Below are 18,044 nucleotides of genomic sequence, written 5' to 3'. Positions count from 1 at the left end.
CAACCCACCTAACCTGCACATCTTTAGACCTTGGGAAGAACCCAGAGCACCCAGAGGAAACCCACACAGATTGTATTTTCATCTTGTCCTGCAACATTCAGCAGGCAACCTGGGAATATCAATTTGAGAGGAATTTGACCTTATGACAAACAAAGCTGTAACTTGTGATCCCATTGAAGAGATAAGGTTCCGATCAGAAGCAGCTGATGCTGAATTTGCCAAACTGGGCCATGTGATGTAAAATCAGCTGGGTGGCAAAATAGGCATCCAACGCTGTGTGACTCCAATTCACCAGCTCGGAATGTAATCTGTCAAATGGCCCGCCATTTGTAGTGGCGGATGTGGATGTAGTGAAGTGTTTCTTTTCACTGACCTGTTGAAAACTGGATGGCACTTTACAACTTGGCAGTAACATGTTGTCAGAGTTTGACTTAGAGAGGCCTGCCCCTTTTCACATGTCAAATTGTGACAAGATTCAACCAAGAAGCCACTGTGGTTGAAAGAAAATAGTCCAGTAACATCGAGCTGCTCATGGTCCATTCAATTTCATGGTGGTGCAACTTTGAAAAATTAACTCAACATTTTCACCGTCTGTCTTGGTACCAGTTACTATAGATCAGCCACTTATTTTGTACTTGGCAGACGTCCTTTTGCGTGGATGAATGATCTTTCATAACATTTCTTGTCTTCACCCGATATCAGCTTATTGTTCTTAAGTGAATCATTTTTAAAAAATCCATCTTTGAAGCACTGTTTTGGGAATTAGTGTCCTGAAACCATCCTGGATAATCTGTACGGAAATTTATCCTTGAAAAGTCACATTTGTGTCATTTATTTCCAAAGCAGAAATATTTTTGTGACATGATGTACTGTGCACTTTGAATAAAGTTATCGATGCTGTTCAAAATACCACAGACTAGGATTTAGCAGGAACAATTATAGTAGTTTAAACTTGCTTTAACAGCTCATTATTTATTTGTGTTCTTTCAGGAATATGAAATAATTTTGGGTATCAAATCCCTGCAGTTTGCTTGCTCATCTTACACCCTTCGTTCAAACGAGAATTTTCTAGACTTGTTCTTTATGCAACAATACTTAAGTGAGGATAGCGAGTACGTAACTGGTATTGTAGGAGTGTGCAGGTAAAACAGTTAAGGGTTGTGTGTGAAATCTTCTCTAGTTATAATTGCTGTTTAATGCTAGTGAGCTGCCAGTTTACTTACTGTCTTCCTTTTCCTTGGTTTCAAAGTTTTGACAATGAATTCTGACCTATGAGGATAAAGCCAGTTGCTCAATGAATCAATTCTGTTGTAGTGCATCAAAATGCGTTTCATTGGTATATAATAATGCAGAATATACTACCACTAAGCCAATGATTGCAGGAAAATGCAAAAAACTTGATGAGTGACCAATTTTAGCAACATGTCCAAGAGCTCCTATTGTGGGTGCACCTACAAATCCAGATGTAAATTGTACCAGTTTTGAGAAATGTTTCTTTTCCTTCCAATTTCTTTTCAAATACATAATCCTATTACTAACATAAAATAAACAATAACCCTACACAATTGGTCAGCATTTTAAAGTATCTTTCAATGGCTGCCTAAAAACGTCATTCCCTCATCTCGAAATAGCCACAGTATATTTTTAATAATGCAACCAAAAATAATCTCCAACTGAAAAACAAAACACTTTGCCATTCCTGGACCAGAGTTGATTAAGGAACCAGATTATATATCACTGAAACTATTTTTTAGTTTTGACAGAGCAGGCTTTGTAATAATTACATTGTTTGAAAACAGTTTGCTTCTTCATAAATTGGTGGGCAGAAGTTATTATTTAAAATGTACCTGATGTAGCAATTTACATTCCTGCTTTGAAAATCAAAGCTCACTATTAAGCCCATCCTCAGGCTATGGATGACCATGTGCAGCAAGCACCTGGCATTATCGTCAATTCCATCGGTGGCACAGTCAGTATTGGGCCAACTTCAAACCTGGTATTTATTTATAACAGTAATTACAAAATGTTACCGAAATTCACTTTGCATGGATCATAAGTTATATTTAAAGTTCTTTTGGATCTCTCGGATAGTTTGGTTGATTTTCGGACAGTTTGTCTGAAAATATCAGCAACAGAAAGCCTGGTCAAGAGATATACTCGTAATTTTACTACCTCCGAGATGTGGCATGTGGTGTTTTAGTCACCGGAAGTGACTGATTCATGACTACCTTTCATTGCTTGACATTGTCTGTACATTCACATGACAGTGTGGATGAGGCCCAGAGAAACTCCTGTATAACTTTACAACCTATTGTATCACCTTCGGCACTGGAAGTTTGATTCTCATGTTTTCCAGTTAACTTTTTTCAAGCCCAGTCCTCGTTAATTTTTTCTGTACCTGCTGTAGAAGTTCAAGTATTTTGTTCAATTCCACGTGTTCTGCAAAAAGACTGAGGGGGTTATCGTCTTGGTAAAAAATTACGCAAAGGAACTGCAGATGCTGGGAATCAAAAACACAAAGAGAAATTGCTGTAAACAATCAGCAGGTCTGGCAGCATCTGTGGAAAGAAAGCAGAGTTATCTTGCGGGTCTGATGACATTTCTTCAGAACTCTTATTGTCTTGATCTGCTGTTCATAAAGCAGAAAAGATCGATGTGCCTACAGTGAAAACTTTTGTCGCTCATTACTCTAAGTAATGTTCAGTGTTCTCCTGCCTGAAAACACGTGCCTTTTGCAAACAAAATTATCATTCTGCAATTTCAAATCTATGTAAATGATTGATTTTGCCATAAATAATAAGAATATTGAACAAAAGCATCTGATTCTTTTTGAATGAATCTTGTCTGAAAATGTTTATTTGCCACCCTGCAGCTCCTCTGAACTCGAGAAACCGCCAAAGCCCAAAAAGAGTGTGTTTAAACACCTCAGCTGGTAAGTATCCCATGTTAAGCACCGCAAATATCTCATTATTTCCTTTATTATTGGGATGAATGGACAGAAAGGTAATTACATCTGTTCCTTGACACATAGAGACATTTGATGTGTGGTAATTATTGCTTCATTGGAGTGAGATTTTTTAATAACTGTTCGAGTAATTTGAGATGATGCAAGGAGTGGTGCTGTTATTATCACCTCGTGCATGTGTCTAGTGTAGACTGATTGATAGAGATTCTTTGCTATGACCATGAGTGTAGAATGTGGACCTGTGATGAGCTTGGTATTGCCTAGCGATTCTCATTTATTCAGAGAAGTTTCTGCACCATGGCTAAATTTCACCGGAATAAATTTGTTTATGAGAGACAAGTAAGCAAAAAAGGTCTTACAGTGAATTAAATTGGCATATTTGTGGGCCTGTATAATGAAAACTAGCAATGTTTAACAATTTTGAGTGAAAAATCAGATTTGTATTCTACTTTGTGGGTCAGCAGGCAGCAGAAATATCTTCTGTTGAAAAATTATCAGCCATGCTTCTCACATTTGAAGCTCCACCTCAAAATTACTATCTCAATGGAGTCAAGTTAGGTAAAGGAAAAGCACATGAGATCTAGGCGTTCTTGTACATCAGTCAATGAAAGCAAGCATGCAGGTACAGCAGGTAGTGAAGAAAGCTAATAGCATGCTGGCCTTCATAACAAGAGGAATTGAGTGTAGGAGCAAAGAGGTCCTTCTGCAGCTGTAGAGGGTCCTGGTGAGACCGCACCTGGAGTATTGTGTGCAGTTTTGGTCTCCCAATTTGAGGAAGGACATTCTTGCTATTGAGGGAGTGCAGCGTAGGTTCACAAGGTCAATTCCCAGAATGGCGGGACCATCATATGTTAAAAGATTGGAGCGACTGGACTTGGAGACTTGAGTTTAGAAGGATGAGAGGGGATCTGATTGAGATGTAAAAGATTATTAAGGGATTGGACACTCTGGAGGCAGGGAGCATGTTTCCGCTGATGGGTGAGTCCAGGACCAGAGGACACAGTTTAAAAATGAGGGGAAGGCCCTTTAGAACAGAGTTGAGGAAAAACTTCTTCACCCAGAGAGTGGTGGATATATGGAATGCTCTGCCCCAGAAGGCAGTGGAGGCCAACTCTCTGGATGCTTTCAAGAAAGAGATAAACAGAGCTCTTAAAGATAGTGGAATCAAGGGTTATGGGGATAAGGCAGGAACAGGATACTGATTGTGGATGATCAGCCATGATCATAATGAATGGTGGTGCTGGTTCGAAGGGCTGAATGGCCTACTCTAGCACCTATTGTCTATTGTCTATAAAACTCAAATCTCTTTCCATGTAGGTGACATGAAAGTATGTGTTTGTGTTGTTGTGCATACATGTGTAAAGACTTCAAAGTTATTGTTTTTGATAATTTTCCTGAGTTGGGGATATTATCTTATATTTCTGTTCGATAGGTAAGGACTGACCAGAACTCAGCAAAGTCAGATTTTCCACCACCTACCCGTGTAGAGTTTCAGAGCAGCAAAACCATGCCTTGTTGCTGTGTTGTGCCTTGCAGTGATCTGGACTGTGACATGTGACTATTGTTATATAGAAACCAAGAAAGAGAAGGGAAACACTTATTCACTTCCTAGGATATCTTCTCTTTACATGAGTGTGGATGTTACATGGATGTGATTTAGGCTTCCGTGGCTTAATTGTGATTCTCGAAGTGCAGGCAATCAACATTGCGGCATTATTGTGCAATCTCACATTTCAGCAGCCATCTGCTCTTGCTCCCTGTACTATTTAATGCCTAATATACCAACAATCGGGATTTTCTGTGTGGGAATTTTTTTATCATGCCATCTGCTGTACTTCTTTTGGGAGTTTTGGAAAATTTTCGATGTTAATCATGCAATATAAATGCAAATTGCTGAATAGAAATCCTAACGTTTGCAGTACCAATATACTGAAGGCCAAATTCAGAGTACACTGTCCTACCTTACTAAGTGTTGTGTACAGTTTTCTATCAATTATCAATGGTGTTACTTTGTTTTACGTTTTATTTTTAATAAACTGCAGCTTTCAGGATGAAATTACATACACATTAGCATGTGGCCAGGTTGGGGGAAATTTTCCACCCTGTGGGTATTCAAATCCACATTTTGCCTTTCATGAGATTGAGGTTGGTAGTAGGTTGAACAAACACTGCAAAAAGCCCAGATTCTTGTGCCATTGGAATATGCAAACATTGTAACCTATTCATATACTCCCTAACTATTAGACAATGTAACGGTGTTCAATACTAGTAATGCGAGCTCTTGGTATGAGTGTGCCACTATTAACTTCTCACAGGTCAAATGTGGCGCACATCAAACTCCTGGTACTCACATCATCAATATACCTTCATTCTAGTTTAATTTTTTTTAACAGTTTGTCTAGAATGCAATGACATTTTCATGTTTGTTGTGTCCCATTTCCCTTGTGCAGCCTGTTTTCAAAGAGAGGTGTTAAAATACACAACACTCAAACTAAAAGCTCTGAGCAGCGAGCATCCCTTCAGAATGAGGATTCAGACGACAGCATTACCGCAGCCAACATTTTATCCGATTCCAGCCACTTGGAAATGGAAGAGCCGAACACTTCGCAAAAAGCGCCGGAAAAGGTGAGACAGTGAGGCACTCATCACGTAAAATATGTTGTTCTTGGAGACTCTGGTTTGTCTAATAATGTCGAGACCCTTTTTTTCTTCTTTCTTTCCTTCCTTTCTTCTGCCTTCCTGCCGTCTATTATCCTGACTACACTTTGGCAGTCAAGAGGATACAAGGGTACTCAGTGATACCGTCCCAGCCACTGGAGCTAGATGGCTGCCTAGCCAATCTCCTTCGCCTTTCTTTTAAGAGCTATTAGCCGAATAGCCATTTTGATGTTTCAGCCAGACTGAAATCCTTAATGTGAATGCCGTTCCACCAAGCATCTTCATAACTGGCTGCTGCCAGCAATTTTCCATCCCAGGTCCCACTTGCCAAAGTTGGGTTACTTGCTTTCAGAACGAAGTCAAGACAGCTGTGCAATTCCCAGCAAAATTCAACCTTTGTGCTGGTTACTGAAGCATTTGATTCCAGAAAAGGTATTATTCGCTCACGAAGTGAGAGCTGATTTTATTTGTTATTTTTTGAGTTGTGCTGTTGGCTTTGTTTTGCTTAGATATTTTATACGATTTTATACTAATAGCCAAAATATTTCGTCTTTAATTATTCACAGCATGTTTAATTTCTACACAGTATATTTTAGTGCATGGGGTACATCTGTCGCAGCTTGAAGCGCACTGCCCACAAAAACAGTATTTGGAGTATGTTGGATAGGTCTTGATCCAGCAATTGCAACAAAGTAATGTAGCTCTCTGCATGGAGTCCTCGTGACTGCACGTTTTGTTTTTCTTCAATATTTGGGCTTTGAGCTGTTGATTAGTGCATTCTCTGCTGAAGACCATTGTATCTTGGGAGATTATCAAAGTTGTGTTATGGTTATTGTTTACAGAATATGTCTAGGACTTGTCCCAGGGATATTTTCATAATGTATTCCCCTAAGAATTGGGCTAAGTATTATTAGGTCCCATTTAGGTGTTTTGGAGTGGTATTTCTTTGTTTCAAAATACCCTCTTCCTTTTTATGGATTCTCCTGTTTAGTGTTGTGACTTCCTGTATATTAATCATAAACTGAGAGCTGCAGTGACTTGGATGATTTTACTTCTGGTTTCTTTAGTTCTCTGCTGTATGTGGTTTGCTGTTGCTATCTCTCTCTTTCTTTCTGCCAGTGGTGCTGTGCCGCACACATTCTGACCTGCACAATGCACTGGTTGGCCCATTCGCAGTCACCCGCACTTCATAAATGTGTGTTTTAACTTCAAACAGTGTAGTTGTATTCAAGATTTCTGTGCGTAGCAGGGTGAAGTGGGCAAATAAATATTTATGTAAGCATGTTCACATACTGAGTGCAAACTGAAACCCCAAAGGGTTTATCTGACAAACTTAGAATTGAAGCAGCAGTTTACATGGTCAAGTGAAATGACCACAATGTTATTGTGCTGAAGGAAACTAATTAGTAATTTATGGGCATGCTAAGTACTGAATTGTTGATGTTGACTGAACAGCTAGTAAACACAAGCGGGAGTATAATTCCTCAGAAGTGATCTTTACTGGTAGAGGAAAGAACTGCAAGTTAAATATTTCACAAGACAGCAACAACCAAGAATTCATGTGCAACTTCATGTTCTTACAATTAAGCTGTCCTGCACAGAATGCCTTCACCTTTATGGGCAGCAGGAGAGCATATTTTGTGTCATAATAAATATAACTGGAAAGGGGGAAGTATCTAATATGCAACAATTGACAAACGTTTTCTTAAACAAAATAATTATTCCACAGTCATTAAAATCCGTGGATACTGCCTCCTGTGGAGGTTTATCCAACAGTGGTGCACCAGCAAAATCAAATTATGACAAAGCCAAGTCTGGTAGGCGTGCGGGTTTGGGCAGCTGCTGGTGTGCAACACGTCGGAGGGACAACCACCAGAATGAGAAAAGCTGCCTCATCCGAGTCCGATTAGAGGAGGACAGAGCACAACAATTCAAAATGATTTTGGTAAGTCCCTGGACTGGTTGCTGTCGTCATGCTCGGTCCAAATAATTGCCATTGCTCTCTGCCAGTATCGCAAGAGGAATTTTTATCCCAATTATTTGTTGCCATGCAGTCATATTCAGTGTGTATTTTCCACATTGCTGAAGCCTTTTTTGGTCAATAGGAGTGCTTTGACCATCATTTTGATCCTGTTTTGTAATGCAGTCGCAATGTTTAGGTTTTAGGCCTGAACACATTTTCCTTGCATTTCTCCTTTAAGTGTACATGGCAAGGTGCAGCACTCTGTTGCCGCATTTTGGGGACTGGCTGATAACTATTGAAGAGGAAATATCACAAATTAACACGCACCATTAACTGTACAATAAATCAGCAAGGAGGTACCAGATCTTCAGTTAGCTGACCACAGGCACTTTGGTCCATCTGTAAACTAATCGAGTAATATTAACAGAGATATTGAATATTTCTTTCCTGGCTTTGGCTCATGTGAAATTTAAAAGGCTGGTGCATGGAAGAAAACACATCAAAAATGGGTTGGAGAAGAACATAGAACATTACAGCACAGTACAGGCCCTTCGGCCTTCAATGTTGTGCCGACCTGTCATACCAATCTGAAGCCCATCTAACCTACACTATTCCATGTACGTCCATATGCTTGTCCAATGACGACTTAAATGTACCTAAAGTTGGTGAATCTACTACCGTTGCAGGCAAAGCGTTCCAATAGCAAGAGTGCAATCCAAAACAGAATAATTGCCTACTGGCTAGTTCAGGGAAGCCGAAGGAATATTGGCCAAATTAGAAGGCACATAGATTGTTTTGTTTGATCATGCATTTTCCTTGACAGGATCAGTCGTACTCTGATTGTGCCTCCACAGAGGTCAGTGTGATGTGTGGAAATTGCTTCTCGTGTTTAAATATTGTTAACAAACAGCGCCTCTTTACTCTGGTGAAGAGAACATTTGTTAGCTTGTCAGTGAGTTGGAGATGGGGCAGAACCAGCCTAAGATCTGAGGCAGAATTTGGATAAGCAAATGGCAAACAGCTTGTTTAAATTGAACATCTATGAAACACAGAAAACAAAATTCCCAACCAAAATGACGAAAATGTCTCCTGATGAATGTGCAACAAATTGTTGCCAACTAATACAGCCATGAGAGGCCAACTCGAGAATCGTGGAATGTTATCACAAAGCATAAAGAAAGCTTGACTTATTGTGTCTGTGTTAAATCTCAGTGAGAAGTAGCCTAATTCGCCACCCATCTCCCCCACCACAACCACCATTGCCCTTTTTAGCCCTGCCCTGCAAATTTAGCTCCATGTAATTATTCAGTTGTCTTTAGAAAGTAATTTAATGTGCTTTAACCACCTATTCGGATATTGCGGTTTGGAAAAAGCAGGATTCGTTTTTGTTTTTGCTTTTTCTCCCCACCAATGACCTTAGATTTTGACCTTGGTACATAGTGCCAGAAGGACCAGTAAACAGTTTCCCTCATTTACTTTAGTTAGCCTGAGCAAATGACTGTTCTTCATGATTCTATGTTCTAATCCTTACCCAATTTTGTGTCTATACTGCCACTGCCCATTTCATTCCACAGGCTTCAATTTTGCTTGCACACTTGTGTGGCACTTCTTCGAACATAATTTAGAAAATCCAATTTATCACCAATGAATCACTAAAATTAGTGATTAATCATTTAAAGTCTGAGCATACAGAGTGGAAAAGGTATTGGTTATTCAAAAAAGATCACTTTTGGGGATGTTAGTTAATGTAAAATAACAAGGTGTCGAGCTGGATGAACAGTGCAGGCCAAGCAGCATCAGAGGAGCAGGAAGGCTGACGTTTCGGGCCTAGACCCTTCTTTAGAAAGATAATGTAGTTCATCTAATCTCTAGTTGTGTAATATTTGACTCTACCACTTATAGAATTGTCGAGACGTACCGAACAAAATATCCCCCCAAACCTTTCCTATTTATGTACTTATTCAAATGTCTTTTAAACATTGTAATTGTGTCTACATCTGCCACTTCCTCAGGAATTTAATTTCACTACATTTTTTGGATTTTTCAGATTTGCTATCCATTAATATATTTAATATGATCTTTGCTTTTGACTGGGTGGCAAAAGTAATTTTTTTAGCCATGAACTATAGCAAAATTAAAGTAGAATTAAGTGTGAGTTTACTCAACCAGAAAACATTGCACTTCTCCAGAAGAAACAGAAAATTTGCTGGTGCATTTCATCTTCCAGGTCATTGCTCAAACTTGAGCTGAGATAAGCATTCTCCAAATATAACACAGAATTAAACAAAAGCAGACAATTGCCCAAAAAACTGGTCTTCTCAATATCCTGCCTATCAAATATTATTCCTGTACAGCCACATTATGATTGAATATTAAATATTTGCACTGTCTTCAAATCACAAATTGCTAAATGTTTCAAACTGTTAAAGCAATTTTATGAATAATTTATATGAATGAGCATAACATTAGGAAATGGCAGACTTCACAAACAACATTGAGCCATTTGCTGTAATGACAATAAATGTTAAAAGCAGGCAAATGGTATGGGGGTAACAAAGTGGGAAGCTGGATGAACACAGCAGGCCAAGCAGCAGAGCATCTCAGGAGCACACAGCCTGGCCTTTCAGGCCTAGACCCTTTTCTGATGAAGGGTCTAGGCCTGAAACATCAGCTTTTGTGCTCCAAAGATGCTTCTTGACCTGCTGTGTTCATCCAGCTCCACACTTTGTTATCTTGGATTCTCCAGCATCTGCAGTTCCCATTATCTCTGATACAATTTTAACCTCATTGTGAAGCCTCTTCCAGGGATACCTAACCTGAAGAAGTTACCCTCCTCTCTCCGGAAAAACCTCAGTGGATCTCTCTCCCACTGCAACTCTCTTGTAATCTCTTCAGCCTTGAAACAAAGCTTTTCTGTTGAAGGGTCTGTGCCCGAAACATCAGCTTTTGTGCTCCTGAGATGCTGCTTGGCCTGCTGTGTTCATCCAGCTCCACATTTTGTTATCTCGGACTCTCCAGCATCTGCAGTTCCCATTATGTCAAATGGTATGGGGGTTTTGGGTGGGAGGGGATGGAAGTGGATTATTTAAATTATGAATTTTGTCATTAGTTACTTGTTTCAAACTGTGTGTATAAGTAAACCTGATCACTGGGCTCTGTTTCCATTCAAATTCCAACCTTTACTGTTCACAGTAACTGTGTTATGGAGCATCGAATGCAGATTTTACAATAACAGTCCTACCAGATGTTATTTCATTAATGTAACTTTTACAACTTTCAGTGTAATGTCCCAATTAGTTTTCTGGGTGAAAGCAGCTATATTTATAAGCCCTTTGGAAATTGAGGCATTATATATTTCATTTGGTGTGTGTGTCTAATGCATTAATGGAAAGTGAATGTTGTTTTAATTAGGTGACTAATCAAGATCGTGTATCTGAAGTTCTCAACAAAGCTATGACCGCGCTCAAATTTGAACCCGAGCATCCTCAGGAATTTGATCTAGTACAGATCATTGAATCAAATAAAGGTGAGCAGTGGAAATTGCTTCAATTTAAGTTAAATCTATTTCTGAACAGCATAACCACTGCAAGGGAATTGATATTTTCTTTTGATTTCACCAAAAAGCTGCAGATATCTAAATTTATATCATTGAACATATCCAAGCATGTTCAGCAGGATTCAACTCTGAGGAATGTAAAGCCAATAAACAACTAATACCTGCACCTAATAAAAGCACATTATTTCATCAGATTGCCCTAAAGCCAAATCAGAACAAAGAACCACAAATGCTGGAAATCAGAAAGCACAGCAGCAGTAGCAGCACTTGTAGAGAGAAGTCAGGGTTAGTGTTTGGAGTCCAGTAGCCCTTTTGTAAAACTACCTAAAGCCATATTGAATGAAGGATGTACATCAGGATTTGGGTGTGGCATTAAATCCTGAATTATTCGCATTGTCAGCACATTGTTCTGCTTTGTTCATTCTTATTTTAACTGGTTATTCCAAAATAAATGTTTCCTTTTGCTGAAATTAATCTGTTCTTCCCCTCTTTTTGGCCCGTGGCTGAGAGACCAGAAATATGGGTGGGATCACTGCTGTCAAGTTGCTAATCTGTAGCAACCCTCCCCCAACCATTTCCTGGTGAAAAGTAGAAACGAGGACTCATGGGTTTCATTCTGCTGTGGTTTAAAACGTGCCATCCAGGCTGTGTTAAGCAGAATGCATTCTGAAAATGAAGGGTCCCAATGCCTTTGCAGCATGCTATCCCTGTCAGATTTCACAGAAAAGAAAAATCAGTTCCCTGGATGTAAGTCTCACTAACAAAGCTGGCATTTATTCTGCATCCATCATCGCCCTCAGAAAATGGCCATTCACTGGATCACTAACTCGTGTTTGATTTAGGTGCCCTCAGTGGTGTTATTTTCTAGATTCTAATCCAATGCTGAAGGAGAGGATAGCTTTTCTCAGTGTTTTCGCATTGATCACACTGCACCTTTTTGTGTTTGATGCTGGTATCAGCAGAAGTGACCATGTAGCTGCTGGGTCATTCGTGAATCAATTGGGGTTTTGCATTGTTCTGTAGTAAGGAAAATCTGACATCTTTACCTGGGCTACTGTATGCTGACTCTTCACAGCCTCATATCTGGCCTAATAAAGCCACTCAATTGTACAAACTGTCATGAAGAAGGCATGTGCCATCGGACAGTGAGAGGTTTGAAATGGATTTTAGTCTTGACCAACAATGCTCGTCCTGAGAATGGGTCTCAGATACAATGGTTCTTAATTGTTGAGTTTACCTAATTTAGTATAACTCCAAGATTTTCTCTTGTGTTTTGTAATACGTTCTGAATCCTTGCAGTACATTCGTTCTGTTCCTCCCAGCCATTGATATTTCCGTACCCAGGAAGCAGTTGGACCTGTGCACAATTAATGTGATGAAAACACGTGTGAATAATAATGTGCTTTCCCTCTGCTTTTTCAGTGCTCATACTTCTGGCCAATGCCATCCTGTATTACGCAATGAACAAGAAAGTGAATCATGACTTCATCCTGAGATTCACTGAAAGAAGATCTTCATGTCTATGCAAGTTTTAGCTGTAAGGAACATAATGTTTCATGGGACTCTGTTGGATCTAAAATCTCTGCTCAGTATCAAAAACCCTGCAATATATGAATAAATTACTTTGGCAGTTTTCTACTTTAAATTATTGGACAATTTGGAGAGAGTGACTTGACTTCAGACAATTGCTTAACATTAACTTTTGAGTCCAGTGCTTGTTTGTCCTTTTCAAACATCTTGCACATCAGCTATTTTTCCTGGAACGCTGGAGAATTGAACCTTGCCACCTGTCTTCTATGAACATCACAGTCATGTATCAATTGGTTGGATGAGAAAAAGAATCTTTTACGTATCAATCTTGTTGACCAATTGTGATTGAATTTGCCTGTGTTCCTCAATGGTTGTTTGGTTAAAAAGCAAACCAGCCATTTGTTCAGCCAATGGCAGGATGATGAATACTTCAACTGAAGTGTTTGGTTTGGCCTTTAAACTCTTCAGCACTCCATTCCTGCCTTCAATATTTTTATTTCTCCAGTGGCTTAAACTAATTTGGAGAGAATGCCATTGACATGCCTTCAACAAAGGGCAACTACAAGAAATAATAGAGTTAGAACATAGAACATAGAACAGCACAGAACAGGCCCTTCAGCCCACAATGTTGTGCCGACCATTGATCCTCATGTATGCACCCTCAAATTTCTGTGACCATATACATGCCCAGCAGTCTCTTAAATGACCCCAATGACCTTGCTTCCACAACTGCTGCTGGCAACGCATTCCATGCTCCCACAACTCTCTGCGTAAAGAACCTGCCTCTGACATCCCCTCTATACTTTCCTCCAAACAGCTTAAAACTATGACCCCTCGTGCTAGCCATTTCTGCCCTGGGAAATAGTCTCTGGCTATCAACTCTATCTATGCCTCTCATTATCTTGTATACCTCAATTAGGTCCCCTCTCCTCCTCCTTTTCTCCAATGAAAAGAGACCGAGCTCAGTCAACCTCTCTTCATAAGATAAGCCCTCCAGTCCAGGCAGCATCCTGGTAAACCTCCTCTGAACCCTCTCCAAAGCATCCACATCTTTCCTATAATAGGGTGCCCAGAACTGGATGCAGTATTCCAAGTGCGGTCTAACCAAAGTTTTATAGAGCTGCAACAAGATCTCACGACTCTTAAACTCAATCCCCCTGTTAATGAAAGCCAAAACACCATATGCTTTCTTAACAACCCTGTCCACTTGGGTGGCCATTTTAAGGGATCTATGTATCTGCACACCAAGATCCCTCTGTTCCTCCACGCTGCCAAGAATCCTATCCTTAATCCTGTACTCAGCTTTCAAATTCGACCTTCCAAAATGCATCACCTCGCATTTATCCAGGTTGAACTCCATCTGCCACCTCTCAGCCCATCTCTGCATCCTGTCAATGTCCCGCTGCAGCCTACAACAGCCCTCTACACTGTCAACGACACCTCCGACCTTTGTGTCGTCTGCAAACTTGTTGGCCCATCCTTCAATCCCCTCGTCCAAGTCATTAATAAAAATTACAAACAGTAGAGGCCCAAGGACAGAGCCCTGTGGAACTCCACTCACCACTGACTTCCAGGCAGAATATTTTCCTTCTACTACCACTCGCTGTCTTCTGTTGGCCAGCCAATTCTGTATCCAAGCAGCTAAGTTCCCCTGTATCCCATTCCTCCTGACCTTCTGAATGAGCCTACCATGGGGAACCTTATCAAATGCCTTACTGAAGTCCATATACACCACATCCACAGCTCGACCCTCATCAACTTTTCTAGTCACATCCTCAAAAAACTCAATAAGGTTTGTAAGGCATGACCTACCCCTCACAAAGCCGTGTTGACTGTATTTGATCAAGCCATGCTCTTCCAGATGGTCATAAATCTTATCCCTCAGAATCCTTTCTAACACCTTGCAGATGACAGACGTGAGACTTACCGGTCTATAATTGCCGGGGATTTCCCTATTTCCTTTCTTGAAGAGAGGAATTACATTTGCCTCTCTCCAGTCCTCAGGTACGACTCCAGTGGAGAGCGAGGATGCAAAGATCTTCGCAAGTGGCGAAGCAATTGCATTTCTCGCTTCCCAAAGCAGCCGAGGACAAATCTGATCCGGGCCTGGCGACTTGTCAATCTTAATGTTTGACAAAATTTTCGACAGTTGTTTATTACTGCCAGTCATATTGCACTTGTTTGAGACCTTAACTGTTTTTACTTAATGTTCAATTTTACAACAATTTAACATAAAATTATTGTGCCATAGTGGGACATATGAATGAGACTGTGTGAGTGAGAGTCAGAGTAAGCGACGTGTGAGTGAGACTGTGAGTGTGTGTAAGAGTGAGACTGTGAAGTTAGAGTAAGACTGTATGTGTGAGTGAGACTGAATGACAGTCAGTGTGAGATTATGTGAGTGATACTGAGAGTTTCTGTGAGTGGGTGTGAGAGAGTGGGACTGTATGAAGTCAGAGTGAGACTGTGAGTGAGAGCATGTGTGTGAGTGAGACCATATGTGTGAGTGAGACTGTGAGAGAGAGAGTCAGAGTTAGATTGAGAGAGCGAGACTAGGGATTTGTATGTGAATGAAACCATGCATTTGTGAGAGTGAGACCATATGTGTGACTAAGAACATGTGTGAGTGAGAGAGTCTGAGTGGGACTGTGTGTGAGTGGGTCTGTGGGTGAGTGAGTGAGTCTGTGTGTCAGTGAGTCAGAGTGAGACTGAGAGAGAGAGAGTAGGAATTTGTATGTGAATGAGACCATGCATTTGTGAGAGTGAAAACATGTGTGTGACTAAGAACATGTGTGTGAGTGAGAGAGTCTGAGTGGGACTGTGTGTGAGAGGGTCCGTGTGTGAGAGGGTCCGTGTGTGAGAGGGTCCGTGTGTGAGTGGGTCCGTGTGTGAGTGGGTCCGTGTGTGAGTGGGTCCGTGTGTGAGTGGGTCCGTGTGTGAGTGAGCCCGTCTGTGAGTGGGCCCATGTGTGAGTGAGTCAGAGTGAGACCGAGAGAGAAAGAGTAGGAATTTGTATGTGAATGAGACCGTGCATTTGTGAGAGTGAGGCCATGTGTGTGAATAAGAATGTGTGTGTGAGAGAGGCTGTGTGTGAGTGAGACTGTGTTCGTGAGACTGCGAGTGATCCGATGTGAGTGTGACTGTGAGTGAGAGTTTGAGTGACACAGTGAGATTAATTGAGAATGTATGATTGAGTGTGAGACTGAATATTAGTCAGACTGAATAAGATTGTGTGAGAATGTATGAGTGAGAGAGCATGTGTAATTGAGTGAGTTTGAACAAGACCATGTGTGATTGAGACTGTGAACTCAGAGTGAGATTGTGTATGAGTGAGACTATGTGAGTGTGAGAGGCAAGGTGTGTGAGAGTGAAATCGTGGGAAGTCAGAGTGATACTGTGTGTTTGAACCTCCAAGTAAGACCGTGTGAGGGTGAGACTGTGTGCGAGTGAGGCTATGTACGGGTGAGACTGCATGCGAGTGAGACTGTGTTTAGGTGAGACTCTGTGCGAGTGAGGCTGTGTGCAGGTGAGACTGTGTGTGAGTGAGACTATGTACGGGTGAGACTGCGTGCGAGTGAGACTATGTACGGGGTGGGACTGCATGCGAGTGAGACAGCGTTATGAGTGAGACTGTGTGCGAGTGAGATTATGTACAGGTGAGACTGCGTGCGAGTGAGACTGTGCGCAGGTGAGACTCTGTGTGGGTGAGACTGTGCAGTCAAATGAGACTGGCTAAGAGTGTCAGAGACAGCCTGTGTGTGAGACTGAGTTGGTGCGTGAGAGTCAAAATTGGGCATGTGTGTTATTGAGCCTGAGTTTGTGCGTGTGACACAATGTGAGTGTCCGTGTGGGAGGGAGTCAAACTACGTGTGTGAGACTGTGTGAAGTGAGAATGAGACTGTATGTGTGGGACTGAGACCATGTGTGTGAGTGAAAAAGTCAGAGTGAGACTGTGTATGCGTGTGACTGAAGCTGCAAAGTCAGTGTGATACTGTATGAGTGAGAGTGTGTGAGATTAGATTGGATTCCCTACAGTGTGGAAACAGGACCTTTGACCCCACAAGTCCACACTGCCCCTTGAAGCATCCCACCCAGACCCATCCCCCTACAACCCACACACCCCCAAACACTACGGGCAATTTAGCGCGGCCGATCCACCTCGCCTGTACATCTCTGGACTGTGGGAGGAAACCGGAGCACCCAGAGGAAACCCACGCAGACACAGAGAGAATGTACAAACTCCACACAGACACTCACCAGAGGCTGGAATCGAACCCGGGTCCCTGGCGCTGTGAGGCTGCAGTGCTAACCACTGAGCCACCGTGCCACCCTTGAGATTGTGCTTGTGATACTGTGTGAGACTGAATGTAAATGAGACTGTTTGAGAGTGTGAGGGAAGGGAGTCAGTCCATGTGTGTGAATGAGTCCATATTTGTGAGTGAAACTGAGTGTGAGTGAGGCTGCGTGAAGTGTGAGTCAGACTGACTGAGTGTGTGTGAGCGACTATAACAGGCTGTGAGAAATTGAGAGTGAGACTGTGTGTGTAAGTGTGAGACTGAATGAAACTGTCAGAGTATAACAGTGAGGGAGTGTGTGTATGACAGGATATATCTGTAAAGTGCAAGCCATCTCAGGGAAAAAAAACTAACAAACTAACCATTTATCCAGACCATTAGGTGGGATGATGAGTACTTCAGCTGGCCTGTTTGGCTCGGCCTTTAAAGTCTCCAGCCAACCTTTTGTTTCCAGAGGCTTTAACTAATTCTGGATTAAAAACCCATTGATGTTTTTAACTCACTGCAACTGCAAGAAATAAAGCATTGTTTATTATTGCCAGTGGTATTGCACTTGTTTGAGACTTTAATTAATGCTCAGCTTTATAATGAATTTATTTTGAATGGTTATATTGTGAGATGCGCGCGCGTGTAAGAGAATATATATTTGTAAAGTGCAAACCATTTTGGGGATAAAAGGTATTTAAAAGATGCACAGGGGACCAGATCACCTCAGACATGAATACTGAAATACACTTGTTGTTCCTAGTTTATCTGCTTATGTTCCATTACTCAGACCTGTCATTGTTTCAAGTGGGTCTCATTGGTTAACAGCCAATTTGAAACTCATTCATTGAACTTTTCATCTTCATGCAATCACATCTCACGTGCAGGACAGTGTTGGTTATGTATATTCACTTTTCAAATGGATCCAAAACAAAAATCCATTCAAAGTAGCAAAATATCAGGAATTTTTAACAGTATTTGAGTCTCTGTCAAATTCACATTTGCACTATGTATAAATTAACACCAGGAACAACAAGCACTTTAACATTTCTGGCATTCCTTTCTTCCACAGGCAATGTTCGAGCCTCCTTC

General features: G+C 41.1%; 1 protein-coding gene across 1 annotated transcript; it reads left to right on the top strand.

The window, feature by feature from the left end:
- Nucleotides 1-1,090: 1,090 nt before the first annotated feature.
- On the top strand, nucleotides 1,091-12,234 carry LOC125450224 (ral guanine nucleotide dissociation stimulator-like). Its single transcript, XM_059644071.1, has 6 exons — nucleotides 1,091-1,142; nucleotides 2,873-2,932; nucleotides 5,416-5,590; nucleotides 7,353-7,568; nucleotides 10,998-11,112; nucleotides 12,218-12,234. Exons 3-6 carry the CDS (start codon nucleotides 5,552-5,554, stop codon nucleotides 12,232-12,234), a joined length of 387 nt encoding a protein of 128 aa, XP_059500054.1. The 5' UTR covers nucleotides 1,091-1,142; nucleotides 2,873-2,932; nucleotides 5,416-5,551.
- The last annotated feature ends 5,810 nt before the right edge of the window (nucleotides 12,235-18,044 follow it).

Source organism: Stegostoma tigrinum, unplaced genomic scaffold (genome assembly GCF_030684315.1).
Source record: "Stegostoma tigrinum isolate sSteTig4 unplaced genomic scaffold, sSteTig4.hap1 scaffold_49, whole genome shotgun sequence".
NCBI lineage: Eukaryota > Metazoa > Chordata > Chondrichthyes > Orectolobiformes > Stegostomatidae > Stegostoma > Stegostoma tigrinum.
This window is presented reverse-complemented; position numbering and strand designations above follow the sequence as displayed.

Bases quoted from the DNA above. Each gene is read 5' to 3' on its own strand.
- LOC125450224 (XM_059644071.1), top strand. From the start codon at position 5,552: ATGGAAGAGCCGAACACTTCGCAAAAAGCGCCGGAAAAG. The intron at 5,591-7,352 runs GTGAGACAGTGA...ATTATTCCACAG, and splicing joins CGCAAAAAGCGCCGGAAAAG to TCATTAAAATCCGTGGATAC. The intron at 7,569-10,997 runs GTAAGTCCCTGG...TGTTTTAATTAG, and splicing joins AACAATTCAAAATGATTTTG to GTGACTAATCAAGATCGTGT.